Below are 27,316 nucleotides of genomic sequence, written 5' to 3' on the forward strand. Positions count from 1 at the left end.
AACCGTTGTCATAAACCCAAGATTGAAGCAAGAAGAAGAAAAAAAACAGTAAATAGATGTATCTGTACCTGTTTGTTTAATGATGAGGAACCATCAATAATCACTACTCTTCCTTTCAGATTCTTATTATGAAATACATTTGTGGAATTAAGCAAAATACGGGTTTCTAATATCTCATCTGTCCTTTTGGAGTTCTGCGATAATTGCATTAGTACTTTTAGTTGCGCCTCTTCGGCTACACGCCTTGCCTTATCAGCATTTCTTGCGGCACTTTCTGCATGAGCAGCGGCATTCTTACAAGCCTGAACTGCGATATCAACAAATAACGTCAGTTCCTCAGAGGCAGCAACCAAATCTCCAGCACTCTTATTGTCAAAAACAGCCGCCCCAAGAGCCACCTCACCATATCTGACAACACGCTCAACGTAATTCCTTTGCGACTCAGCTATTTCTAGTGCTCCTTTAGCCTCTTTAACTGCTTCAGCAGACACTAACGCACCTAAAGCAACACCACGTGCATATTCTTCAGTAATTTCCCTGGCATTTCCTACAGTTCCCTGCACAAGAACATCAGACGCCGTTTTACACATCTTCAAATATTCCAGAGCTGAATTTGCACGAAAGACTGCCAGCTTGGCACGCCAAGCACAATCAAATGATCGATAAGACTGCGACACTAACTTTGCAAATGAAATAAACGAACGATTAACTAGACGCTCACTTGGATTCTTTGGTGGGTCAGAAATATTATCAGATCTCATCTCAAATTCTTCACGCGATTTGGACTCATCTCCACAACTTTCACAAATAAAACTGTTGTGCTGGGCGCAGGAACTATTAACACCACAATCTGTTGCTGCAGCAATTGCAATAAAAGAACCTGCACCATGAAAGGTTGACATCTTCACTTCAGCAGATACACCACAACAAAACCCAAATGCAAAATGAACGATGACAACGAAAAAGAAAAAAATAGAGAAAACGGAATGCATCAAATAAAACCCTTTAAAAAGAAAAAAAAAGAAAAATTCGATTAAAAGAAACCCACAACAGCAAAAAAAAAACACAAAGAAAAATACAAAAACAACAGAGAAATGGACACGATTAAGGAAAGAAACATAGTGGAAAGTGGAGGTCGCTCAACATTTGTACACATTCAAGAATCCTCATTGGTGTAGTCGGTCCGCCTGTCGTTAGACAAGTTTTTCATCATCGCGGCCAGCATTGCAGGTGAACCGAAGCACAAGGGAAAAAGGAAGGTGGGTGGTGTGGGGGGCGTATGAATATATGTGTGTCAGCAATGTGTACGGATTATCATCGTATTGGTTCAGCGCACAGTGCTCTGATATTGAGATCCGTCTCTAATTGATTCATCATGTCGCCAAAAATACCATCTGTGGTGATGACGACGATAGCGGGAACAGAAAGTCTCGGAAAACCACCACCCACAGTGCGCCACCAAACAGGCATAGCACCGTGGCTACGGGCCTCCTCGTGGCTGCACCGCAGAAAGAGGGGTGGAAAGAGGGGCGAAACGACACCAGAGAACCGCACCGTCGTGTCAGCAAAGCACAGTCTCAGCTGTGACGGTTGTTGCTACTCAGCAGAAATGTCTTGCTCAGACGCGCACTACAACTTTTGTCTTCATCCACGGACGCGATTGTCACTCACATACACATACACATATGCACAGGGTGTCGTCCCCACGAGGGGTACCAGATCTCCGCCCCAGATATCACCACGCAGTGCACGCAGCAGCACAATGCGCGGCGGTTGGAGGAACGTCTCGCAACAGCAACAGTGACAGAGGGGAGAGCAGGCAGAAACTACTGACCCAGCTTTCAAAATCTTTGACTCTGACTCCGTATGATTAGCGCTCGGCAGAGCAAGAAATCGAACGTGATCTTTGACTTAATTTTTTTGTTTTTTGCATGTTTTTTTTATATGATTCTTTTTCTGTTTTACTACAGGAGAAAGGGGGTGTTTTGAAGGTGTCTTTTTTTTGTGTTTCGGTGTAGTTGTAATGATGTACTGTTGTTATTACTGCAGTGATCCAGGTTTTTTTTGGAGGGGGGAATAGTTAAAATAAATATGTTGGAGTGAATAAACCCATTGACGCACCCTTTGCAAAAAAGTGATATTAAAAAGTGGGAAAGGTAGATTTGAAGGAGGTATGCTTTGTGTGTCAAGTATAAGAATCTGTGATGAATTTAGCCATAATGTTTCTTAATGGTATTTGAGTATAGAAGAAAGACTCTTATGTGTTTTTTTTTTATTGTTGTTGTTACTTACGTATTTCCGTATCAAGTGCATTGACAGCAGAAATACTATATCTGAATGATAGCCATGTGATACCGAGATCCCATACGACATTATCTTTTATGTCATTGTCATTTTCTGTCTCTGCTTCGTTTATAAATGGCGAAATTTCGTTTGAGTTTGGTGTCATTGTGCATTTTTTCTTTTTCTTCCTTGTCTCAATGATTCCTGCAGCGACTGCAGGTGTTAAGTGTGTGCATTCGATTGCAGATGGATGTTGGGGCTGATCTTCCTGCGGGTGAGTGTATGCTTTGCTGAGACGATGCCCAGGTGTGTACACTCGGCGGTCCACAGCGGGAAAGTCAACCCTTGAGTCCTCTGTTTCTGCTAAATTGAGTACAAAACTTCTGTATTTATTCTTACTGCTTTTATTTGGTATGTCATATTCTTCGGTGCATGGTGTTTGAAGTGAATTTGCGCCACATGACAGTTTGGTTGTTGTGATACTTGTTGTTTCTTCTTCTTTTTCTTTGTTAGACATTGTGGGTGTTGTGAATGACGTTAGTGTAACTGGACTCGCACAGTGTGCAATAAATGCATTAATAAATACGGCTGTGGAAACCATAGATGGAATTGTTGCAAAGAACTCCAGCAGACTTTGTTGATGTTTTTCTTTGGATATTTCGTTGTTTTTTGATAACTCACATTGATGGGTTTTACTCCAATCCTGCATGAGACCCACTGCTGCATTGAATTCAATAAAAATGAGTGGTTCTGTTATGATGGAAGAAAAATCGGTGGTATTATTATAATAATCTGGTGTCTGTAGGTCATTAAGGTTAAAGTTCAAAACGCCATATTTACGTGGATAACTATACCAATCTTGCGTTTCTTTAAGAACAAAAACAAGTTTCTCACGAAGTGGTCCATCGTTATTTACAGCCGCAATCACATCAGACACATTTCCACCCTCAGACACGAATGGAATATTTTTCACAGTTTGTATTGTGAGTGGACATCTCCGTAGTACTTCTTCTCGAGTTAGAAGAAACCAATGTGGGGCCTCGTGAAGAAAGAATCCACAACCATCGTAATAAACAGGCATTTGAAAAATATTTCCACCATGGCGAATTTCTAGTTGTCGTTGTGGTAGTTCTGATAGTTTAAACCAACACTTATCTTTTACTGAGAGAAGTTTAGAGTTATCTTTCTCCTCTTTCTCTAAATCTGCTTTGTGGTGAAGATCATATTTGGTGGGATGCACAGGTTCACCATTGCATGCCCAGTAGTTAGGAGCCACAGCTTCACGATAGTTTTGCCATGAGAAAACAACTTCATGCCCTTCAGCATTGTAGCGATCTTTTTCTTCCATGTTAATAACAGTTACATCTTCCTTCACGTGGAAATGTTGTACATCCTGTAAAGAGAAAGCCGTGCATCCATTAAGAGAAAAGCAAAATGGCTTTAACCACGCCTGCCAATACCCAGTAGAATTAGAAAAATGTGGTACTTGTGTGGATTGCAATTCCATCAGCACTGTATCCTCAAAATACCACCCATTTTTATTCCACACAAGATGCAGAGTATGTGGAGATTGAGAAAACAATGATCCGTCTACTTTGTGTGATTCTGTATGTACAGAAAGAGAGGATGACTTTTCTATGGACTGATAGAGAAGCCAACGCTCATCCTCTGTACGTCGTAATTCATCTTGAAGCATACGAGTTCTCGTACAATTTGTGAGGTTTACTCGCGATTCACAACGCACTAGTTGAAGATTGACTGTAGGCGTTTGAATATCATTAAAAGTAGAAGTTTTAGAGTTGATCATATCGTGTGGTATTTCCTTTCTTAAGCAAAGCCGTGATGTACCATTATTATTATTATTATTATTATTATTATTATTATTATTATTATTATTATCTCTACTGCTATTATGTAGGTTATTACTACTGCTCCTATTGCCAGCATATGAATGCGTATAGCGTGGAGAACGGCCCATTAAAAACAGTGTCACGCCGTAACCATATTTTTGTGTGAAATTTACCAGTAAATCTTTCTTTTCCTCTTTACAGTAATAAGATGGTTTAGTCACAAGCGGGATAAACTGTATAGAACGGATCCCTGTTTCTGTTTCGGCTACATTCTTTGATTCTCCTACAATATGATCACTTTTGTTATTGTTTGAATATACCGTGAGAAACCCATTGTACAGCAACAGTCGTGGTTTGCATGGATACACATGTCTTAAGGCCTCAGCAACACTGTTAAATGAAGGGAAGGACATTATTAGTTAATGATTAAACTATATATCAATATGAATCGAAAAGGAATATCAATGTATATGTGTATGTTCTTGTTGTTTTCTGTTCTACCACGTAGTTCCTTTGCGGTGATGGAGTATGCCTCTCTGTGTCTGTGTCTGTTATATATCCCCTTCATGTAAACAACAACAAAAAAAAAATGAAAAAAAGTAAAAGTGTTTCATAGTCCCACATTCTTGAAAAAAGAAAAACAATATATATTTATATTACTCACGTGTGCAATCACACACGAACTATTTTTTTACCTTTACACAGAACATCATTTCTCTGCCTTTTAAACAACTTCTCCTCCCAATAAACACACACACACACACAATAAAACAAAAAAAGAGAAAAAAAGAGAAAAGAGTCAACCAAAATAAGATGAAGCAGAGAGTTTCTTCGCCTTATTTGATCCTTGTCACATGTCCATCAGGATTATTTCTTTTTCTTCTTCCTTTTCTATTTCTTTTCATTTTTTACTCCCTACACTTCTCATCACTATTCCTTCTCTTTGTTTGCTTACCCTTCCCTTTCCGTTCATCTTAGTGAATCTGTACATATCCTTCTCCAATCATTGTATTCTCGCTTTTTCCCCCTCCTCTTATGAGTCACCACAGAGACATCAAAGTGCAGTCAAGTATGAACTAACAAACTGAGAGGGAAACGATGAAAAGAATATGAATGGGAAAAGTAAGAGAGATATTCACAAAAGGTCACATAAATCGAGAAAGACAGCAACAGGCAAAGACGTTTGCAATATGAATCCATAATTGATGAGAATTTTCAAAGAAAGCGCAATAAAAAAAAGAACAAGAAAGAAATAATATGTTGGGATCAATAAAACTACGGAACATCTACAACAAGGACAAAAAAAAAAAAAAAACGCTGGCATAGTGATAATAATAATAATAATAATAATAACGAAGGACCCCTTCAGAAGAGAATCACCTGAAAGGGGGGAAAGGTAAAACAAAAAAAAAACAAGAAACATTCTTTTTTGTGAAGACATGCATTCCCTCATTTATGTCCAAAGTTATATATATATATAGGCGTATACATAAATATACACAAACAATGATATAACCAGAAAAAAAACAAGTGTACATATACTATGCAGATACATAATCTTCTCCAAACACACAAATGACCCTTTCCTACTCTTCCTCTTTTACCCAGAAAAAAAAAAAAAAATGCCCTTCATATATAAACCCCACTTCCTCCAACACCAGCAGCAAAGTAAATACCACCCCAGACATGCATTCCGCTGTAGTCGGTATGAGAAGTGAGAAAAAAAAAGAAATCTGTAGGGAGACATCACCTAGAATTAAAAATGAAAACAAAGGGAAAAGACAAGAGCAACACAGCATGGCTCAAATCACCGCAAAAGGTCAAAATAGAAATACAGGGGAAAAGAGCAAGACCACCGTGTTACCCATATACGCTCTCAGTCTTATTTTTCCATGTGTGTGAGTGTTTGTTTATTTTTGTGTGTGAGTGTGAATCTTTTTTTGTTTTCCTTCTCTTTTCATCATTACATTCTGGTAACTGCATATTTCGGGAGAATATTTCTCCGAAAAAAAAAACTCCCCATTTCAAAGAAAAAAAAGACATAAATAGATACAACTACACAACCAAAAAAGAAAAAAAAAATCACAGAGAAATATATATTACCTTTGCACCACACAACACACTCACAACTTCAGTTTACCCCAAATAACGAAAAAAAAACAATACAAGAGACCAAGTTACCCCAACTCCTTTTTCTTTCAAACAATAATGAAAGAATGAAAGCGGACGTCACACTGGAGCGATTCGCACTCAAAAAAAAGCAAATTAAAAAAAAACCTAAATGATGGAAAGTACAAAACAAGGGCACGGGGGGAAGGAAATTCGAATTAATGGAAGAAACGTGTTACACACATCATTTACGCAAAATGCACTAAAAAAATTTCAACCATCCGTTTCTCCTATCGCAGAAAAAAAAAAACCATCATCATAGCTTTTATTATTATTATTATTATTATTATTATTATTTGTTGTTATCAATATTTTAATTTCCTTTCCCGTCTAATCACCTTTGGGGGTGAATCAGCAAGTTGTTTTTTTTTATTCTTTCTTCTTTCCCCAATACAACTAAAAAGATGGGATCAGAACTACGGACGTTTAGGTACATTATATATATATATATATATATGATTTTAATACGCACGTGGTCCCCACTTTAGGTGTTTATTTTCTCTACTGTATCAATCAAGATATTTTTTTGAGGTTTCTGCATTTTCTTTCCCATACATACGAACAGTGAAATTGTACGTTTCAATTCAGCCATTATCTACCACCAGGAAAGAACTGTTTAAACTCCTCATCTTCATCCCAATAAAAAGAAAACAGAAACCTCCAAAGCAAAGATACAGGAACAGTGGGAAAAAGTAAAGGAACGAAACACAACAAAAAAAAAAACATTTTTAAAAGTTGGAAACAAAAGAGGAATGCAAAAAGGATGAGAGAAAAAAAAGAGTGGAAACATGGCGTAAAGTTTTAACCAATGTATCTATAAATAATATAATTCAAAAGTCCTATTTTCTTCACACATAATCCTCTTTCTTATTATTGGATTTTAAATCTTTTTTTTTGGGGGGGGAGGGGGTGGGGGAATTTATTCGTTCAGTACAAACACACTAATAATAGTCCTCTATTCGTAGCACCCTCTGATGTCCCCAAACTTTCTTTTCTCTCCTTTTTTCCCCCTTTCGTTCTTTACTTTTCTCTCTCTTTCCTCAATGTTGTGCAACATACCGCTCGAAGTAGGAATATTCTTCAGTCCATTTCTTCCATCGTTCGCTCATCATCTGCCACAATAAAACAGAAAGCAAAAACAACTAAAAATAAGAATTAACATGAAGAATCACATCAATGTGTGCGCACATGCACGGACACACACAGAGACGTGTAGAAACACAGATAGATAGATACATAGCTACACGTATCTATGCGCACCTCCATAGAAATATTTGTAGATACATAAAACAACAACAAAAAGTCCCAAGGGTAAGAGAAGGTAAAAATAAATAAATTAAATTAAAAAGGATGACGACATTCATTTTGTCTCTTTCTCCACCTTCACCAATATAAATTTCATCATTCACTTCCTTATATTACGAACATTTTTTCTCTTCTTCTTCACTGTCTTCTTCACCTGTATAGGGGATTTGCCTCCTTATTTATCATTTTGTTTTCTTCAAATTCCTTTATAGAAGACCTCTTTTTTTTTATTCCACCTTAAACTGCTTGAAGAGTGATTCGGAGGTAACGGACTTTGGGCGCTCAATAGGGCGGCCCTGCAGACGATCCCAGACAACTCCTGTCAGCACGCCCAGTTGACGAGAAACACCAAACAAAACAGTGTAGTAAACCTGTTCCGTGAGGCCAAAGTGCTGGAGAACGACACCAGAGTGGGCATCTACATTGGGAAATGGGTTCTTTGTCTTACCGTGCTTTGTCAAAATATCTGGCATAATCGAGTAGATGGCATCCACAAGCAAGAAGAGTTCATCTTCAGGGAAGTGCTTCTGACAGAATTCACGCAGGCATGTATAACGAGGATCTGTAACGCGTAGAACGGCATGTCCAAAACCCGGCACCACACGCTTGGAATTCAGTCGCTCCCATGTAAATTTCTCCAAACCAGCCGTAAGTTCCTTGCGGTTCCTCATATCTAATCCAGCCGCCTTACACTTATCACGCATTTCAAGTAAATAGGTAAGTGACTCCTGATTTGCAAGACCATGGAGAGGACCGGCAAGACCATTAAGTCCGGCAGCAAGGGATATATAAGGATCACTGAGGGCGGATGCCACCAAAACGGTAGTATGAGCTGAAACATTACCACCCTCATGATCACAGTGCAGAGAGAGGTAAAGTCGCATGCAATCCCAGAATGTCTCATCCCTGAATCCCATCATGTTGGTGAAGTTTCCAGCCCAGTCCAAATCCTTATTAGTGGGATTTGCGAGTGCCGCCTTGCCAGTTGTGAGGCGATTGTAAATTGCAGCAGCCAGTTGTGGCGAACGGGCGATGATGTCAAGAGAGTCTTCCAAGGCGTATTCCCAGTAATTTGCCTTTGTAGCCTTTCCTGATGCATAGGCTTCTGCAAACTTGCTATGTGGCTGTAGTGCAAGAATACCTGTAGCGATTTGTGTCATGGGGTGTGCGTTATCTGGCAATGCGGCGATGACTTTAATGGCTGCTTCAATGGCCTCCTGATCTGCTCGCTTGTGTAGTTCGGCATTCAGCCCCTGCACCTGCGCATCCGTTGGGATGTTGCCTGTCATGAGAAGCCAAAACATTCCCTCCGGCAGCGGGGCGTTGCCGCCTCGTGGGGCCTTTGGGAGCTTCGCACAGCACTCCGGTATCGTCAGACCGCGGAAGCGAATGCCGTGTTCGGGGTCGAGCAGCGATGGCTCGTACACGAGGCCGGTGATGCCCCGCATGCCACTGTACGCCGCGTCAACGGTGGCTTTACTCAGCGATTCCCCGCCGTGGCGCTCGCGGAGGGCGCGGATCTTCGGCGAGTCGGCGGCGTGTCGAGCCAAAACAGCCGACTTCAATTCGTCCACGGCGGCGCCATAACGGCGGGAAACACCATCGCAACTGCGGAGAAGAGCAGTACGGCCGGAGAAACGCATTTGGATTAAAAAACCGGGATAAGTTCAAATATATGTAGATATAGATAAATAAATATAGATGTGGGTGACTTCTGATTTATCAATCGGTGTTCAAGAAGGTAAATATATATAAATATATATTAATAAAAATATATGTTAGGGTATATCTTTGGTAAGCAGAGATATGGAAAAGCAAATCTGCCAATATATATATGATTATGTCGCTTTCAGTAGTTTGTGTGAGTTAGTACGCAAGTAATAGCTTTAATTTCTACCAGGTATATGTGTCATTATTGGTTTATTGAGGTATTTATTTTTTTTTTATTGTTAAAAGTAAGAAGACATAGCGAGAGAGAGAGAGAGAGAGGAAGAAAAGAAAGGAGAAAGGAAATGCAAAAAAAAAAAAACAATTGTACCAGAAATCAATATAAGAGTAGACATTAGACACATGAATAAAAATATTTCATTCTACGACTCACATTTCAGATTAGAAGAGGAGCAAAAAAAAAAAAAACGAACAAGGATAAAAAAGCAAAATAAAATGAATGATGTTACGATTATCGTTTATTTCCTTCACACATAACTGAAAAATAATAACCGTAATAATAATAACCGTAATAATAATAATAATAATAATAATAATAATATATACATTGACTTTTATGTTGCCATATATATATATATATATATATATATATATGATAGAGACTGATAGCCATAAACTAGCATCATTTTCCAGGGTGTGTGTATGTGCATACACGAATAGAATGCTTTCAAAAAAAAACATATGGATATCTTTGAATCTCACAGAGTGGTGTCATGAAAAAAAAAAGTCAGAAAAACATTATCACGTGTGTGTTTTTTACCCGCTTTTTTCCCCATTTGAAGCAGTAAGGGTTCGCTCTATTTCCATTTTTACGCTTTTTTTTTGTCGTTCATTCCAATAACAGCAATATAAAAACACGATAAACTCGCGAATGCGCATACAAAGATATGCCCAATAGAGAAGCAACAAGAAAAAAAGGAGAAAAAAAAAGAAAGTCAAACAAAAAAATTAATTCTGTGTTTGTAAACGCAGAACCGCATAGCGAGTGTCAATGATAGCGTCTTCCTCTAAAACAGGTGTACTTGGGGCGTAGATAAAACGCACTGTATCCTGCTGTAAACGTAGAGAACGACCCAGTCCAGAACGCAGAAGACTTGCCTTCACATCTTTAACAGTTACCCGCACAGTGGGAAGTTCCACAACGAGTTCCAATGGTCCTCGCGGTGTTAGCACAAGCACAGCATGACACAAAATTGTAGATGCCAAAGAGAATGGTGTCGTGCTAGATACGTACAGCCGTGCGGTGTAGATGAGTTGCATCCCGCTACTCTCCCATGGACTACGCCATTCCCGCACTGCACCCAATTGTATTTGCCCCTTCTCCTGCTTCTCTTGTTGTTTTTGTTGTTGTTGTTGTTGTTGTTGTTGTTCCTTTTCCTTTTCCCCTTTCTCTTCTTCCTTCTGCTTTTTCTCTGCTTGGATCCCGTCTCTTCTCGGCGGACTTTGTACGTCCCGTGGTTGCACCTCTCGCAGCCGGTTCCCCTCACCCGCAAAAACCCCCACCCCTCCGCCCGCCATGCAGGAGTGAATCGCCTCGCACACCGTCCCGGCGAGGGGCATAACATCCGGCCGCCGCCCCGCCGCCCCGCGGGGCACCCAGTGGCCCTTCAGCGGCACCCCGTCGGCGTACACGGCCTGCAGAAATGACGGCAGATACGTCTGGCATACATCCCGCACAATAGAAACGGACTGGTGTGGGTTTACAAACAATACCGCAAGTGGAACTCCCCAGCGTAGTTCTTGCGATAGAGGCATCTGCATGGCCGCCGCCTCCGCCGCACTCTGCGGTAGTTTTACCTCACCCTTCACAAGTACATCCTGGAGAGGAAAAACAATACACCCATCAGGAGGAAAAGAACTGAATTGTGAGGCACAAATCCAACTGTAATTTCGGTGTTTGGATGTACCATTGAAATCAATCGCAAGAACGACATCCGCAGTTACAAGGATCCATACAGGAAAGAGATCTTCCTTGCTTAAATGTGCTTCTGACTTTCCTTCAACAAAACGTGTCACCCACGTTCGAACGTCCAAGTTTTTAGTTTCAACACTCATCATAGTGTTAAGAATTTCAATAGAACGCTCAAATTTTGCCTGTTCATCAGCAGTAAATGTAGATGAAGGTATTATCGTTCTTGTAGCAGGAGTATCATAATTTATAATTGGATCTTGTGGTGTTACAGATTGTGGTGGGGGAGCAGAATGACGAATATGAAGTTTCTGCATTCCCGCTCTTTCACTCACATTTTTTATCTTTTTAACCCCACTAGATATGCGAGGAGATTGTCGTTGCAATACAGTAACTGGTGTACGTTGTACGTCTCTCTGTAATGGTTGTAATGGTTCCAAAGAAGAAACGGAATATCGTCTATCATTTGTTTGTGTTTGCTGTGTTTGTTGTTCTCTGGGAGTATCCTTTACCTTTGGCAGCGGTGGCAAGTTACGCCGCTCCGCCGCAAGACATTTCAAGGAATTCATATGCGTTCTTAACTCAGCTGTAGAGGCTGTACCTGATTTGGGCTCCTTTGGCCGCCCAACACTCAGCGGTGTTCTACGCCTTATATCCATTATGCCAAGTCAGAGATGGAGCCTCGTTCTTTAACGTCGTGAACACTCAAACGCGACAGAAACCTCTTCCACTTTTGTGTTTCTTTCGGCACTTGTACAAAGCTATATATATATATATATATATAGTCTTATGTGTGAATATTTGATTTGTTTGTATATATCTAATTTCCTTTTTTCTTTAGTCCCTACCCCTTTTTTATTGTAGCTCACAATATCGTAGCCGAAAGGCGAACTCAAAATATCATTGCATAAAATAAAGGAGAAAAGAAAAAGAATATTGGAAAAAAAAAATTATGTATACGTATATTTGTGAGATACACAGACTCTCTGCCTCTGCAGGTGTGATAGTACATTGTTGCGGAGCACAAATAAAAAAAAAAAACACTTAGAGAAACACACGAAACAAAACAAAAAAAAGGAAAAGAAATAGTGAAGAAAGTTTCTCTCTCTCTCTCTCTCCCCTTGGCACACACACACAAAAGAAGAAATACACCGCCAAAAGTTCACAAACAGACAGATATAAGCAGACTTACAGACTTAGAGAATAAGAGAAAAATAGGCGAAGTTGAGACAAGTAATCATTTCTCAAAGAGGTCAAGCAACCATAATAATAATAATAATAATAATAATAATAATAATAATAATAATAATAATAATAATAATAATAATAATAATAATAATAATAAACGTGATATACCCATTTACATGGTTTTGTTTTATCCTTTGATATTTCATTTCCTCCTCTCCACATATACACTTCAGTACAGCACAAGAAACGACATAACGACACATCAAAAAGGCAAAAAAAAGAACACATTCCGGGAATAATTAAAAAAAAAAGAAATAGGTATGATAAACATGTCAGAGATGCTCCATACGACAAACAGAATACTTACAGCGGAAAAGAAAAACAAAGGAGGTGATAGAGTGAGAAAATCTAATAATAATAATAATAATAAACCTAAAGGGATGAGAAAAAAAAATTTATTCTAATCCACCTAGTTTTCTCTTCCGTTGTTGTTTTTTTACTTATTCGCTTGAATTTCTCTTAATTTGGTTTTCTTTTTTTTTTCTTTTGCCGGATTTCCCCATCAACAACAAAGCAGAAAGAACAAAAAAAAGAATGTATTCTTTTCATCCGTTTATTTTTTTCTTTTGTAAGACATCTTTCAAATAAGAGAAATAAACCCTACAGATGTTGACAATCTTCATAGGAAGATAATGCCAATGCAAATAAAAGGCAAGGCAAAGTCTACACGCATCCGATAAGTAAGAAAACAAAACCGGTTACAACAGTAGGTTATTACATTTAGCATTTTCTCCCTCCCTTCATCCTTTTCTGTCTTATCCTTGTTTTCCATTTTCTCTTATTCTCCTTCCGTCATTCATTTGTCAACCGACATAATTCCAGAATTCTTTTTTTTTTCTTTGTTTTGAAGGAGGGGAGAGGAGTTCTCATTATTTCTGCAAATGCTACAGCTAATACCGACCTTTGCTTACATCCTCTCTCGTCTGTTACCGTCTGCTGCCCACGTAGAACAGTGCCATACATTGACAACAATCAAGGCATTGTGAAGAGAAAAAAAAACTGCCATGGGAATAACACAGACACGTACTAAACGAACTCACAGACACATAAATGGGGAAAGGAGAGAGAGAAAAAAGAGAAAGAGGGACTCCAATAATATAAATATAAATAAATATAAATGAATATAAATAAATATATATATAGAGAGAGAGAGAGAAAGAGAGAGAGAATAAGAAAAAAAGTATGAGTAAGAGAAAGTGATGGAGTCTTTGAAAACTTGCTCTCTCCCATTTTCTTTTTATCTCTTTTATCGACGATTTTTTTTTCTTTTTTCTAAACACAGAAGCAGCAAAAAAAAAAACGAAGAGTCCTAACTCTCTGCTGGACTTCACACACACACACACACTTCATTTCATTCCATTCTACATCATCACCAGCATCCCAAGAAGCTCTTTCCCTTTATTCTGCAAATCGCACATCTACACCGTGGATACCGAAAGGAAACGCAGTACTTGTTTTACCTTGGGTCAATTTCCACCACAACTGACTAGACGCTTTCTCCCATATCTACTTCGTTCTTCCTTTTTTTTATTGTTTTGCCTTCTCTTCTTCTTAACTATAACATCTTGAGTGCACGCCCCTCTTCTTCTTTTTTTTCTTCCTCCTCCTCCTCAAAGTTCCACATCCGCACCCATACACTACCAAATGGGGCTATATACTTCCCCCATTTACACGCATGCCCAAATTTCTCATATTATTCTACTTTCTCTTTCTCTCTCTTTTTTCTCTCTCGCCGATTGAAAGGCCCATACATACACACCATATATATATAGTGTAGGCCCCTAGGAGTTGTTAGTGTTTGCCTCATTGAGTGCTGCCTGTATTTGCAGTACTTGTGGCTGCTGTGCCCACGTGGGGTTTGCGAGGAAGCTGCGGTCGAGTACGGTGCGCACGGCGAGGCGGACATTCCCGACGGGATCCCGCGCGAGTCGTTTGAGTCCGTCGATGAAGTACCGCGTGACGAGATCGGCGGCCCCGAGGCGGGCGACTTCCTCCGCGAGATATGCGAACATCAGCCGGCCGCGGAAGTTGTGCCGCTCCGCCACCTGCACTAACGTCTGGGCGTATCCGCCGCATGTGTTCTCGCGGCCGGCGGCGGCCAAATGGCGGAGGAGCAGCGCGGCGGAGTGATACGTGGAGTGGCGGACTTCCATCACACTGTCGTCGAGCAGCCGCACGACCAGCGTGATGACGGTGGCGAGGGCCGTGCTGTTGACGGGGTCGAGCAACACACCGACCGCCCCAATGCGCTGCGCCACGACATTCCGCAGCCGCCAGTTCTCGCTTTCTAAAGGGACGTGGCAGAGGAGGGGGACGAGCCGCTCCCGCTTTGCCTGACTGACAACGCCAAGGAAGACATCCGCGTGGAGCACAACACCCAGTCGAACCTCGTCCAAGTCACGCAATAGCAATTCAAATGCCGTTACAAGATGTGTCTCGGTAATTTCCTGGCCTAATATAAGGGCAAACTCATGCAGAGAGTGTGCAAGTGACTTACGCACCTTCCACTTGACGTCCTTAAGTAACGTAGCATACGCATCTGCAGCCTCATTCCATCGTTCCCTTCCTATCACCTCCACAACCGCAGGAAACGAAAACGCACACGGCTCACTGTAATCCACATTTCCACTCTCAGACTGAAACGCCATATCTGTATACAGTTTTAACAACTCAGGACTGAGATCACAATTACGAAGGGTGTGATAGAACTTTCCTAGAAATTCATAAGCGCTATTACGTACCCAGCGTGAAGTATCCTCCAGTAGAGGAAGATAGACTGGCACAAGTTTGCCTACTCGTGCTTCAGGACCAATACCGAGTGAAAGTTTTTCAATATTCTCAGCACACTCTTTACGCACTCCCCAAATCTCATCATTACATAAGTTAAGGTAAATAGGGAGTACAGCATTCTCCGCTGTCTCCTGTTCTACAACTTCACATATGTCTCCCAAATTTGCCCCAACAGCCTTACGGACAGAGAAGTTACTATCATTTGCCAACAATTCCAATTCTGGCAGTACATTGTTTATACAGCAATTTTTTCCAAAAATTGCTGCCAAATTATTAAAAAGTTGGGCGGCTACCACTCGATAATCTTCTGCTCGCTCATCATGGGCTAGCATTACAACAACACTGAGTAAATGTCCTTGAACATGTTCTGGTTTTACAAGTTCTGCAAGTTTCTTCAAGGACACCAAGGCAGAAGAGGCAACCTCCACGTTCTTATCTACTAAAAGCTCAAAGCCAATGGGAAGAAATTTGCTCAATAAAAACTCGTAACCAGCATCACCACCTTCTTCAACAAAATATTGAGCCACATCTGGAAGCTGTTGCACCAACATTCGACGCACCAAAGGTTCACAATCAGAAGTGAATCCACTTAATATTGGAACAATTAAGTTGGCGCTTTGCGCAAATCCAGCAAACTTCACTGTTTCAACAATCTCACGAAGGAGAAATTCACGTTGTAACGAAAATCCAGAAGTGTGGTAGTTTAACAGACGATTAAGTGGATCAAGTGTATCATCGATGGCATATTCATTGAAGATGAAGTCCTCTCCAGGATCCTTTGTACTCATTTCGTCCATGATAGCAAATAAATAATGAAGGATTTCTTTTATTTTTCTTTTTTTAAATCCCTCTCTCTTTTGTTTTCCTGGTTATAGTATGGTGCCACTCGGTTTTTCTTTATTTTTCGTCCTTTTTTGTTGTTTAATTTTTCTTCTCCACTTCTGTCCTCTGTTCTTTTCACTTTTTTTAACAATAGTATTACAAAGACTCGATCGATTGCTCAATGGTTTGTAAACGGGAAAGAAACCCCAATCAAAACAATAGACGTAAAAAAAGATGGGCGGGGAAAAACGAAAAAAAAAGGAGAGCCCTTGCTTTAATGACGTTTTATCCGGATCTTCCAGCAGTCACGAACCACCCCACCCCTTTTTTCCCTCTTTGTTACTTCTTTTTTTTTCTGTTCTTTTCCTCAGTATTACTACTTTTCTTTTTTTACTTTCTTCTGCTGTAACGTTTATGTATTCGCACTCAGCCCACAATAACGCCTGTTGTTTCCTTATTCACAACACCGAGAGGGATGGCTAAATTCGGGCGGAACACTCACACAAGGCGAGAGAAACTTTTTTTTAAAGAGGTTGGGATTAAAGAATACGGCCAAAAAAGAAGAAAGGGAGAACAAACAAAAACAGGAAAGCAAAAAAAGATGTAAACGCAGTTCCAAGTGAAACCTACACGCAACTTCCCTCGCTTTTTTTCCACCTCACTGTTTTTAATGTTACTCTTTCTTTTTTACTTTGTTCCCCACGAGTCTGTTTCTTCTCCCTTTCCTCGGATCTTAAGTGCCGTCCGCTTACCTTTCCTTACTTCCGCACGATACTCGTTTGGTTTTCTCTTTTCGTTTACCTTCTCCCCCTTCTCTCCGGGTGATCAGGTGAGTAAGTGGGTGAGTGAGTAAGTAAGTGAGTGGTGTGTACTATTGCTTCTACTGCGTGTTATGCCTTGTCCTTAATCAATGTTCTTCACACAATCACACAAGCACGCACGCACAAACGCACAACCTTTGTTTTTTTTCTTTTTGAGGAAGTTTCCCTTCTCAAATTACTTACTTTTCTTTTTTTTTTGCTCCCTTTTTTTAACTAGTGGCGAATCGCGTTTCAAATACTTCTAGACGCCTTCTTCCCTAGCTTCTTCAACAAATACCAAAGAAAGAAGAACAAAAGCAGGAAAGAGCATAATTTACAGGGACAAATATATATATATATATATATATCGCTTTCCTTTCTACAATTTGACTTCCATAACCACTCCTAATACTCTTGAGGCCACTGCTAATGATAATAATAATAATAGTGATAATAATGATAAAAGTAATAATTCTGCTGTCATAATATTGCGTTAATGGACACACGTCAAGTGACACAGAGAATAAGGGGAGGGGATAGATCCCAACATATATATATATATACAAAGAGAGAAACATACGAAATAAAAGACAACGAGTGAATTTCCGTCCACAAATAAAGAGAAACACGAAGAAAAGAAAAACTCATAGTGTGGTTAAAACATGTGAAGCACACCTCGCCAAAAGAAATCGCACCAAAAAGAAGAGGGGAGAGAAAAGATAATGAAAAGGTGGAAAAAAAAAATCAACAAGTACGTTGTAATGAAATTGCCGAACACGCACATCGATCATTTCCCCAAAAGAAAAAAAAAACAATCATAATGAAATACAACCGTAAAAATACCGAAAATTAAACACGGAGATTCATACACATCATCCCAAGAACAAATACAATAGTCATATCTGTGACTAACGTAACACAAGAAGATAAACACCAAGATAAGAGGAAAATGAAGAAAAAAAAAGAGAGAGATAAAACACAGAAAGAATGTATCCATCTCTTTTTCCCAGAAAAATGCTGCAACTAAGTCCTCAAAATAGAGAGAGAAATATATATAAATAGATACTTGCAATAGTGACAACTACCTCGATTCACAACATAGGTAAAATTACTTACATGTTATTTAGCAACACCCACATAGGATGAAGAAGAACAGCCAATAGTCCTTCTTTCCGTGCTTCCATTGTAGATAGTAGTAGAAGAAATATCAATCGTTCTTCGTGAAGATGCAATGCAGTTTCTACATCATCTTCTTGAGGTTCCTGACGTCGCTTGGAAAAACCCCCAGGAATACTTAATTTGAATGGAGCTCGGTGACGGGTGAGTGAGTCAATAAGCTGTTGTTTTTGCTCTTTTACGCCTTGGTCAACCTGATTTTGTTGTGTCTGCTTCTGTTGTTGTTGTTGTTGTTGTTGTTGTTGTTGTTGTTGTTGTTTTTCCACAGTTTCTCCTGTATTCTGTCGTGGTGACTTTCCATCACTCGAGGCTACAACAGATTCGACAGCCACTGGAACCCAAAGACGTATTTGAGAAGATGACATTGTTTCAGGGCGCATCGTACAACTTTGTGCAATGAATTTTGCAGGACGACGAAGTACCTTGTTAATACTAGTGTATGGGTAATCGTCTGCCATAAAACCAATTATATTTTGGACATAAAGTCTAAGAAATCCAAAGGCATACAATGGTGAATATTCAGGGGTAGTAAGACCAACACAATCTGAGGGATTTAACTGCCGAATTACAGCAGAAAAAGCATCTAGTTCCGTATTAATAAGTGCTGCTGCCCCTGGATAGTACTGTTCCATAAAAGTATCACCATGTTCCTGCCAGTTAAAGGTACCACTCCACAAAACCGCATTTCCAGACGAACCTTTAATGCGGTTTTCTGTTACTATATCATCAACTCCAGTGTATCGTGTAAAGTCTATCTTACTTTGATGAGTGTGTTCACCACCCACACTAGGGGAAGAGGAAATAGATTTTACTATTGCATCAGGAAGTGTTATACATGTCCACATCTCATTTGGAACAAATAATCCCATGACAAAACTACAGAGTGACAGTGTTTCTGCCACTATACATGAGACCTGAATAAGTCCAGGGATACTCCATCCAGCATTCTCAGTTGCACGAATTTCCTCTACATTCATTTGCCAAGGAACATGAGTTGCTATAGCTATAAAACGTTGAAGGGCTTGCAATTTTGGTGGTGGACCTTGTAATAACCAAGCTTCAGCTGCATTATCAGTAGAATGTGATTCCTCTGTAAAACGCATAAGTAAAGCTGCAAAACGACAAAAAAGGTATTCGCATTTTTGGCGACTAGCTACCATTATAGCCACCATCAGACGTTCACAAATAGGTAGTGGACCCTCGTCAAAAAATATATACTGGAACGCTTTATGGTGAGCCCGGAGGAGTTCTGGGCAGAGAGAAAGAATATAATAATAATTGGGAATTTCCCCCATTTCCGTAAAAACGTGATATAGCATCTCTACTCGATCTGCAGAGACTGAGCGAGAAATTGTTAATGTAGAGTTACAGAGAGCGTCCCATAATGAAGGCTCTTCTCCTAAATTATCTCCTGTACTTTCATCTACTCCTGAGCGTTCCTTGTCTACAGTACTGCTACCACGACACATTCGGTTACGTGAAAGATTACCACCACGTCGGCGATAAATAGGCATAAGTGGTACAGGCGATGAAGGTGGTTCTTCTGCGCATTCAAGTTGCTGTAATACGTTTAATTCCTCACATGACTCTCCAGAGAGTAAACGCACAAGACTTGGTAATGCCGGTGCTTGTGAGGGACACACATACCACTTTCTCTCTTTTGTGACCAAAGCTGAATTGTAAGATGTGAGTGCTTCTGTTAAGTTAGAGGTAACAGGAACACCATTTACGGGGTAAAGACAAGTTTCCACCTCATTTCTTTCTTTTTTATTTGTATCCTCTACTCCCTCTTCTTTTTTACCTTCTTTTTCTACACTTCCTTCTGTTACTCTTCTACTTCCTTTTCCTGTCACTGTGGATGTGTCTAATGTAATGATAGCATCTACAGGAGACAAGCATTTTAGAATGCTTGAACAGGATTCTAAACAACGTGGAGAGTGCTCCAATTGTCGTGCAATAACATACTGAAAAGCCTTTGCTAAGGGTTTGCAAGGAGATGAAAAGGCTACTCCAGTAAGATAACGAAGAATTGTCTGTGCATATTGAAGTTTCCCAATATTACTTCTTCGACTATGGAAACCAATACGTTGACGCGCATCACCACTGAGCACACCGGTACCATCTTCACTGCTATAATTTACACCTGTATGACGCCTAAAGCAATCCACATTTGATGGAGAGGCTTGAAACTCAGAAAAGTGCATACCTATAGTGGTTCTACTAGTATCCACTCCACTAGAAGAAGAGTTATGAACACCCCCATCGGCGTCATCACTCGCTATAGCCATTGCGGATGAAGAACCTCCAACAGTTGATGTAGCCTGCAAGAGGGTACAGGCCTCTAACAAACACTGATAAGCGAGGTTTACCACTTCATTAATAGCCGCATTTGATTCAGTACCAAGCATTTGGTAGCTTATTAACTTGGTAATAACATCAGGACATCGTAACGGCTCTTGTTTGGCTGGAGATACCTCTTCCACTCCAACATCCACTTTTGGAGTCAAAGGTAGTTGAAACAGCACTTTTAAAGAAGGATAACATCTTCTCGCTCTATGTAACTCCGCCGACGGTCCTCCTTCTTGTTGATCTTCTCGTTCTTGCTCTTGTTGATATAATTCGCGCTCAAGTGCGTAAATGCGATTCATGATCCGTGAATGGTACCATGAAAGAGCCACCAAAAGTGTGGGTGATGACTGTGTGTTGAGTGAAGGATCCGCCCACTCTGCAGTAGCCGCAAGATATGACGCCATCCAATTACACACGTGAAAAAAACGTGATTTAATGCAGAAAAAAAGGGAGAAACACTATAATTAATAATATTAACAATAGTAACAATAATAATAATAATAATAATAATAATAATAATAATAATAATAATAATAATAATAATAATAATAATAATAATAACAGGGAAGAACTATCCTACAGAAACCACGCGAAACACTAAATTCACTACAAAACTAAAGGAAAGGAGGAAAAATGAGGAAGAAAAATGGAACACAGAGAAGGTTAGAGAGACTGGAAATGCAACAATGACGACAAAAAAAAAAAAAAATACACGCACAAAGGAGAGCTGTATTAGAGCATCAATATCACTTTACAACAAAGACAACAACATGGTAGTCACGATTATTTTATCGCACATCTTTAGGGAGACAAAACTCGTAATGGTATCACCCGTCAAAGATCCTGTGGTCTTACAAAAGATAGAGAGGGAAACTTCACAAGAAAACACGCGAAACAAACAAACTCCATTGCCATGTAGATAATATCGTTACCTTTTTGCAGGAACTTCCTTAGTTGTACAATATTTTGTGGTCCTATATTTTCAGCAAAGCAATCTCTCGCTTAAGCTATATTAACGTTTTACTATCGAGAAATAATACCATCCCCACAATCCTCACCGCCTACCCAGGCCCATCCCTCAATCTATTCCACCTTCTTCATTCTTAAGAAGACACCGCATTCCAACGTTCGTCCAAGCAAGTACTTCGCAAGAAGAATAGAGAGGAGAGCAAAAATAGCAAAACAGGACCTTTTGTTGAGGTATGTGCAGAGGAAAAAAAACAAGAAGAATACAGAAATTAAATACATAAATAAATAAATAAATATATATATATATATACTACCATAACATATCGTTGAAACGGATCACATCACACAAAAAAATAGTTCGTTTACTAAATAAGAGAGAATGCTGCATCGTATCCTTTACAGCGACCCTTTCAAACTTCGTACAACGTTCGCTGTTTAATGAGAATTTAATTGAAGCAAAACAAAAACATATATACACATATACCACACCATTCCTTCCATTACACACACAAAACACACAGAACGAAAGTCTCCACACACACCCCATTATATCTCCTTTTGATACACAAACAAAGCATGGTGTACAAAAGGACCGTAAAGAGAAAGGGTCAATACTCTGCACAAAAAAGAAAGATGATAACCCCCACCCCAAAGAAAAAAAAAAAAATACAAGAAAACAAAACAAAAGAAGCACATGTATTCTTTCATTTAAAACTACAAGAGAAAGGGCACAAAAAAATTCAACTTTTCGTTCGCTTCTAAGTCATAATATTCACAAGTATATACAAATGAAAAATAAAACACGATATTAAAAGCAACACCACCACCATATATATAAACACACAGCTAAGTAACGAAAATAATAATAATAATAATAATAATAATAATAATAATAATAATAAACGAAGAAAAGAAAAAACGTTTAAGCCTCCAAACGGCACCATTGGTTCTCAAAAGGGGACCCTATCTATTCTACCCCACAGCAAACCACGGATGCGCAATAATCCCCTCTACGGTAATGCGTTTCTTGGGGTCCACCGTTAGCATACGATCAATCAAGTTGCTTGCTGCCTCTGAAACGTGCCTAATCTTATTATATTCACCACGCTCAATCCTCGCAAGTAAGGAATTCATGTGACGATCTTCAAATGGAAGCCGCCCCGCAAGCATAACGTACAATACAACACCACAACTCCAAATATCGGCAGACAGGCCATTGTAACCACGCTCCATTAGAACCTCCGGTGCCACATAATTAGGGGTTCCGCACACCGTCTGCAGAAGAAAGTCCTGCTGTAGATTGCTCAGTCCGAAATCAGATATCTTCAGTGTGCCATTGGCATCCAACAACAAATTCTCGGGCTTTAAATCACGATGGGCAAATCCCTTACTGTGGCAGTAGTGGATTCCAGCTATAAGCTGATGGAAGTAATGCCTGGCAGTCGGTTCATCAAAGCGTTTGGCCTGAACAATTCTATCGAACAGTTCACCTCCAGACACAAACTCCAGCACAAGATAATAGTGATTTTTGGACTCCAATACATCATGGAGTGCAATGATATTATCATGTCTTAGTGAGCGCATGATGGCCACCTCGCGCAGCATTTGATCCTCCATATTCTCTTTCTTAAGGCGGGCTTTGTCAATTATCTTAATCGCCCATTCATACCCATTTTCATCAGTCCCTTGCCTTACTGTGGAGAAGTTGCCTGATCCGATCATTTTTCCAAGCATATATGGTCCCACATTCATTTTTTTTTTTTTTTGACTTCACACCTCGTCACGGCGTCACCTTTTTGTGCTTCGGTATTCCACTTTTTTGTACTTTCAGGCTGTATTTTCTGTTTCTTCACTTTCTTTGGATCCCACCGCCTTATGCGTTCCCGTGTGATCAAGAAGCGATCTAAGAAGACACAAATATCAAAAAAAAAACTCAAGTTAAACACAAATGGTTTACAGAAAAGGGAGAAAAAGAGCAGAAATGGAGTCCCTACCCATACAAACAACTTTTCAACATTCCATAAGGCACCATTCCTTCCTCACAACAACATGCTCTGTTATAGGAAGATCCTCAAGAAGGTTGCTATGAATTGCTCACACTGAATGCAGAAAGAATCACCGAGACACCAAGAACACCAAAAAAAAAGAAAATGTCTGCACAAATAAGCACATAGAAGCAGACAAGCAAGGAAAAATAAATAAAAAGAAACAAGAAACAAAAGAAAAAGAAAAAGAGGAACAAACAAAACGGAGTGGGAACAATGTACGATGCTATCAGCGAAAAAAGGATGAGTGAATTAAAAAGAAAAGACAGACTAATATAGGTCCTGTGAAGCTTCAGGCACATAAATACATGGAGTAACCAACTATTTGTCAGTTATTTGGTCTCATGCCACCTTCTTTGCGCCAACACTACCTATCTACCCCAATGTTTTCTAGCACAATCTCACCTTACCGTCCTACTTTAGATTCATTTAACTAATACTTGTGGGAAGATCACCATCAAGTATAACTACAGATAACACTAGTTTCCAGGCCTCTTATGAGACCTCGTCATGTGAGAAGCGTCAGAAGCCCGCTGAATATTTGACCTACCAAATTCTTTAATTCCCACTAGAAAACAGAATAATAATATCGCATGGCCATCATCAATTTACCGCGATACACTAAGCAAGCTCACCCAAACGTCTCGAGTCCCATCCCACAGCAAACCACGGATGCGCAATAATCCCCTCTACGGTAATGCGTTTCTTGGGGTCCACCGTTAGCATACGATCAATCAAGTTGCTTGCTGCCTCTGAAGCGTGCCTAATCTTATTATATTCACCACGCTCAATCCTCGCAAGTAAGGAATTCATGTGACGATCTTCAAATGGAAGCCGCCCCGCAAGCATAACGTACAATACAACACCACAACTCCAAATATCGGCAGACAGGCCATTGTAACCACGCTCCATTAGAACCTCCGGTGCCACATAATTAGGGGTTCCGCACACCGTCTGCAGAAGAAAGTCCTGCTGTAGATTGCTCAGTCCGAAATCAGATATCTTCAGTGTGCCATTGGCATCCAACAACAAATTCTCGGGCTTTAAATCACGATGGGCAAATCCCTTACTGTGGCAGTAGTGGATTCCAGCTATAAGCTGATGGAAGTAATGCCTGGCAGTCGGTTCATCAAAGTGTTTGGCCTGAACAATTCTATCGAACAGTTCACCTCCAGACACAAACTCCAGCACAAGATAATAGTGATTTTTGGACTCCAATACATCATGGAGTGCAATGATATTATCATGTCTTAGTGAGCGCATGACGGCCACCTCGCGCAGCATTTGATCCTCCATATTCTCTTTCTTAAGGCGGGCTTTGTCAATTATCTTAATCGCCCATTCATACCCATTTTCATCAGTCCCTTGCCTTACTGTGGAGAAGTTGCCTGATCCGATCATTTTTCCAAGCATATATGGTCCCACATTCATTTTTTTTTTTTTGACTTCACACCTCGTCACGGCGTCACCTTTTTGTGCTTCGGTATTCCACTTTTTTGTACTTTCAGGCTGTATTTTCTGTTTCTTCACTTTCTTTGGATCCCACCGCCTTATGCGTTCCCGTGTGATCAAGAAGCGATCTAAGAAGACACAAATATCAAAAAAAAAAACTCAAGTTAAACACAAATGGTTTACAGAAAAGGGAGAAAAAGAGCAGAAATGGAGTCCCTACCCATACAAACAACTTTTCAACATTCCATAAGGCACCATTCCTTCCTCACAACAACATGCTCTGTTATAGGAAGATCCTCAAGAAGGTTGCTATGAATTGCTCACACTGAATGCAGAAAGAATCACCGAGACACCAAGAACACCAAAAAAAAAGAAAATGTCTGCACAAATAAGCACATAGAAGCAGACAAGCAAGGAAAAATAAATAAAAAGAAACAAGAAACAAAAGAAAAAAGAAAAAGAGGAACAAACAAAACGGAGTGGGAACAATGTACGATGCTATCAGCGAAAAAAGGATGAGTGAATTAAAAAGAAAAGACAGACTAATATAGGTCCTGTGAAGCTTCAGGCACATAAATACATGGAGTAACCAACTATTTGTCAGTTATTTGGTCTCATGCCACCTTCTTTGCGCCAACACTACCTATCTACCCCAATGTTTTCTAGCACAATCTCACCTTACCGTCCTACTTTAGATTCATTTAACTAATACTTGTAGGAAGATCACCATCAAGTATAACTACAGATAACACTAGTTTCCAGGCCTCTTATGAGACCTCGTCATGTGAGAAGCGTCAGAAGCCCGCTGAATATTTGACCTACCAAATTCTTTAATTCCCACTAGAAAACAGAATAATAATATCGCATGGCCATCATCAATTTACCGCGATACACTAAGCAAGCTCACCCAAACGTCTCGAGTCCCATCCCACAGCAAACCACGGATGCGCAATAATCCCCTCTACGGTAATGCGTTTCTTGGGGTCCACCGTTAGCATACGATCAATCAAGTTGCTTGCTGCCTCTGAAGCGTGCCTAATCTTATTATATTCACCACGCTCAATCCTCGCAAGTAAGGAATTCATGTGACGATCTTCAAATGGAAGCCGCCCCGCAAGCATAACGTACAATACAACACCACAACTCCAAATATCGGCAGACAGGCCATTGTAACCACGCTCCATTAGAACCTCCGGTGCCACATAATTAGGGGTTCCGCACACCGTCTGCAGAAGAAAGTCCTGCTGTAGATTGCTCAGTCCGAAATCAGATATCTTCAGTGTGCCATTGGCATCCAACAACAAATTCTCGGGCTTTAAATCACGATGGGCAAATCCCTTACTGTGGCAGTAGTGGATTCCAGCTATAAGCTGATGGAAGTAATGCCTGGCAGTCGGTTCATCAAAGTGTTTGGCCTGAACAATTCTATCGAACAGTTCACCTCCAGACACAAACTCCAGCACAAGATAATAGTGATTTTTGGACTCCAATACATCATGGAGTGCAATGATATTATCATGTCTTAGTGAGCGCATGACGGCCACCTCGCGCAGCATTTGATCCTCCATATTCTCTTTCTTAAGGCGGGCTTTGTCAATTATCTTAATCGCCCATTCATACCCATTTTCATCAGTCCCTTGCCTTACTGTGGAGAAGTTGCCTGATCCGATCATTTTTCCAAGCATATATGGTCCCACATTCATTTTTTTTTTTTGACTTCACACCTCGTCACGGCGTCACCTTTTTGTGCTTCGGTATTCCACTTTTTTGTACTTTCAGGCTGTATTTTCTGTTTCTTCACTTTCTTTGGATCCCACCGCCTTATGCGTTCCCGTGTGATCAAGAAGCGATCTAAGAAGACACAAATATCAAAAAAAAAACTCAAGTTAAACACAAATGGTTTACAGAAAAGGGAGAAAAAGAGCAGAAATGGAGTCCCTACCCATACAAACAACTTTTCAACATTCCATAAGGCACCATTCCTTCCTCACAACAACATGCTCTGTTATAGGAAGATCCTCAAGAAGGTTGCTATGAATTGCTCACACTGAATGCAGAAAGAATCACCGAGACACCAAGAACACCAAAAAAAGAAAATGTCTGCACAAATAAGCACATAGAAGCAGACAAGCAAGGAAAAATAAATAAAAAGAAACAAGAAACAAAAGAAAAAAGAAAAAAGAGGAACAAACAAAACGGAGTGGGAACAATGTACGATGCTATCAGCGAAAAAAGGATGAGTGAATTAAAAAGAAAAGACAGACTAATATAGGTCCTGTGAAGCTTCAGGCACATAAATACATGGAGTAACCAACTATTTGTCAGTTATTTGGTCTCATGCCACCTTCTTTGCGCCAACACTACCTATCTACCCCAATGTTTTCTAGCACAATCTCACCTTACCGTCCTACTTTAGATTCA

General features: G+C 40.0%; 9 protein-coding genes across 9 annotated transcripts; 1 reads left to right on the forward strand and 8 right to left on the reverse strand.

The window, feature by feature from the left end:
- Window positions 1–8: 8 nt before the first annotated feature.
- Window positions 9–902, reverse strand: LSM04_003437 (uncharacterized protein; the record flags this gene model as incomplete). Its single annotated transcript, XM_067337048.1, has 1 exon — window positions 9–902. The coding sequence occupies one exon, from the start codon at window positions 900–902 to the stop codon at window positions 9–11; it is 894 nt and encodes a 297-aa protein (XP_067189719.1).
- Window positions 903–1,375: 473 nt separating this feature from the next.
- Window positions 1,376–1,804, forward strand: LSM04_006902 (uncharacterized protein; the record flags this gene model as incomplete). The annotated part of the gene is made up of 1 exon (XM_067337049.1): window positions 1,376–1,804. One exon carries the CDS (start codon window positions 1,376–1,378, stop codon window positions 1,802–1,804), a length of 429 nt encoding a protein of 142 aa, XP_067189887.1.
- A 480-nt stretch (window positions 1,805–2,284) lies between these two features.
- Window positions 2,285–4,546, reverse strand: LSM04_005500 (uncharacterized protein; the record flags this gene model as incomplete). Its single annotated transcript, XM_067337050.1, has 1 exon — window positions 2,285–4,546. The coding sequence occupies one exon, from the start codon at window positions 4,544–4,546 to the stop codon at window positions 2,285–2,287; it is 2,262 nt and encodes a 753-aa protein (XP_067189827.1).
- A 3,288-nt stretch (window positions 4,547–7,834) lies between these two features.
- Window positions 7,835–9,250, reverse strand: LSM04_005657 (Citrate synthase; the record flags this gene model as incomplete). The annotated part of the gene is made up of 1 exon (XM_067337051.1): window positions 7,835–9,250. One exon carries the CDS (start codon window positions 9,248–9,250, stop codon window positions 7,835–7,837), a length of 1,416 nt encoding a protein of 471 aa, XP_067189835.1.
- A 1,033-nt stretch (window positions 9,251–10,283) lies between these two features.
- Window positions 10,284–11,903, reverse strand: LSM04_006480 (uncharacterized protein; the record flags this gene model as incomplete). The annotated part of the gene is made up of 1 exon (XM_067337052.1): window positions 10,284–11,903. The coding sequence occupies one exon, from the start codon at window positions 11,901–11,903 to the stop codon at window positions 10,284–10,286; it is 1,620 nt and encodes a 539-aa protein (XP_067189870.1).
- A 2,370-nt stretch (window positions 11,904–14,273) lies between these two features.
- Window positions 14,274–16,079, reverse strand: LSM04_000094 (uncharacterized protein; the record flags this gene model as incomplete). The annotated part of the gene is made up of 1 exon (XM_067337053.1): window positions 14,274–16,079. One exon carries the CDS (start codon window positions 16,077–16,079, stop codon window positions 14,274–14,276), a length of 1,806 nt encoding a protein of 601 aa, XP_067189558.1.
- A 1,937-nt stretch (window positions 16,080–18,016) lies between these two features.
- On the reverse strand, window positions 18,017–20,833 carry LSM04_008252 (Sestrin; the record flags this gene model as incomplete). The annotated part of the gene is made up of 1 exon (XM_067337054.1): window positions 18,017–20,833. One exon carries the CDS (start codon window positions 20,831–20,833, stop codon window positions 18,017–18,019), a length of 2,817 nt encoding a protein of 938 aa, XP_067189956.1.
- A 3,231-nt stretch (window positions 20,834–24,064) lies between these two features.
- Window positions 24,065–24,874, reverse strand: LSM04_003199 (Protein kinase domain; the record flags this gene model as incomplete). The annotated part of the gene is made up of 1 exon (XM_067337055.1): window positions 24,065–24,874. The coding sequence occupies one exon, from the start codon at window positions 24,872–24,874 to the stop codon at window positions 24,065–24,067; it is 810 nt and encodes a 269-aa protein (XP_067189710.1).
- A 914-nt stretch (window positions 24,875–25,788) lies between these two features.
- Window positions 25,789–26,598, reverse strand: LSM04_005498 (Protein kinase domain; the record flags this gene model as incomplete). The annotated part of the gene is made up of 1 exon (XM_067337056.1): window positions 25,789–26,598. The coding sequence occupies one exon, from the start codon at window positions 26,596–26,598 to the stop codon at window positions 25,789–25,791; it is 810 nt and encodes a 269-aa protein (XP_067189826.1).
- Window positions 26,599–27,316: the final 718 nt, after the last annotated feature.

This window comes from Trypanosoma melophagium (assembly GCF_022059095.1).
Source record: "Trypanosoma melophagium isolate St. Kilda chromosome Unknown ctg3segment0, whole genome shotgun sequence".
In the NCBI taxonomy this organism is placed as follows: domain Eukaryota; phylum Euglenozoa; class Kinetoplastea; order Trypanosomatida; family Trypanosomatidae; genus Trypanosoma; species Trypanosoma melophagium.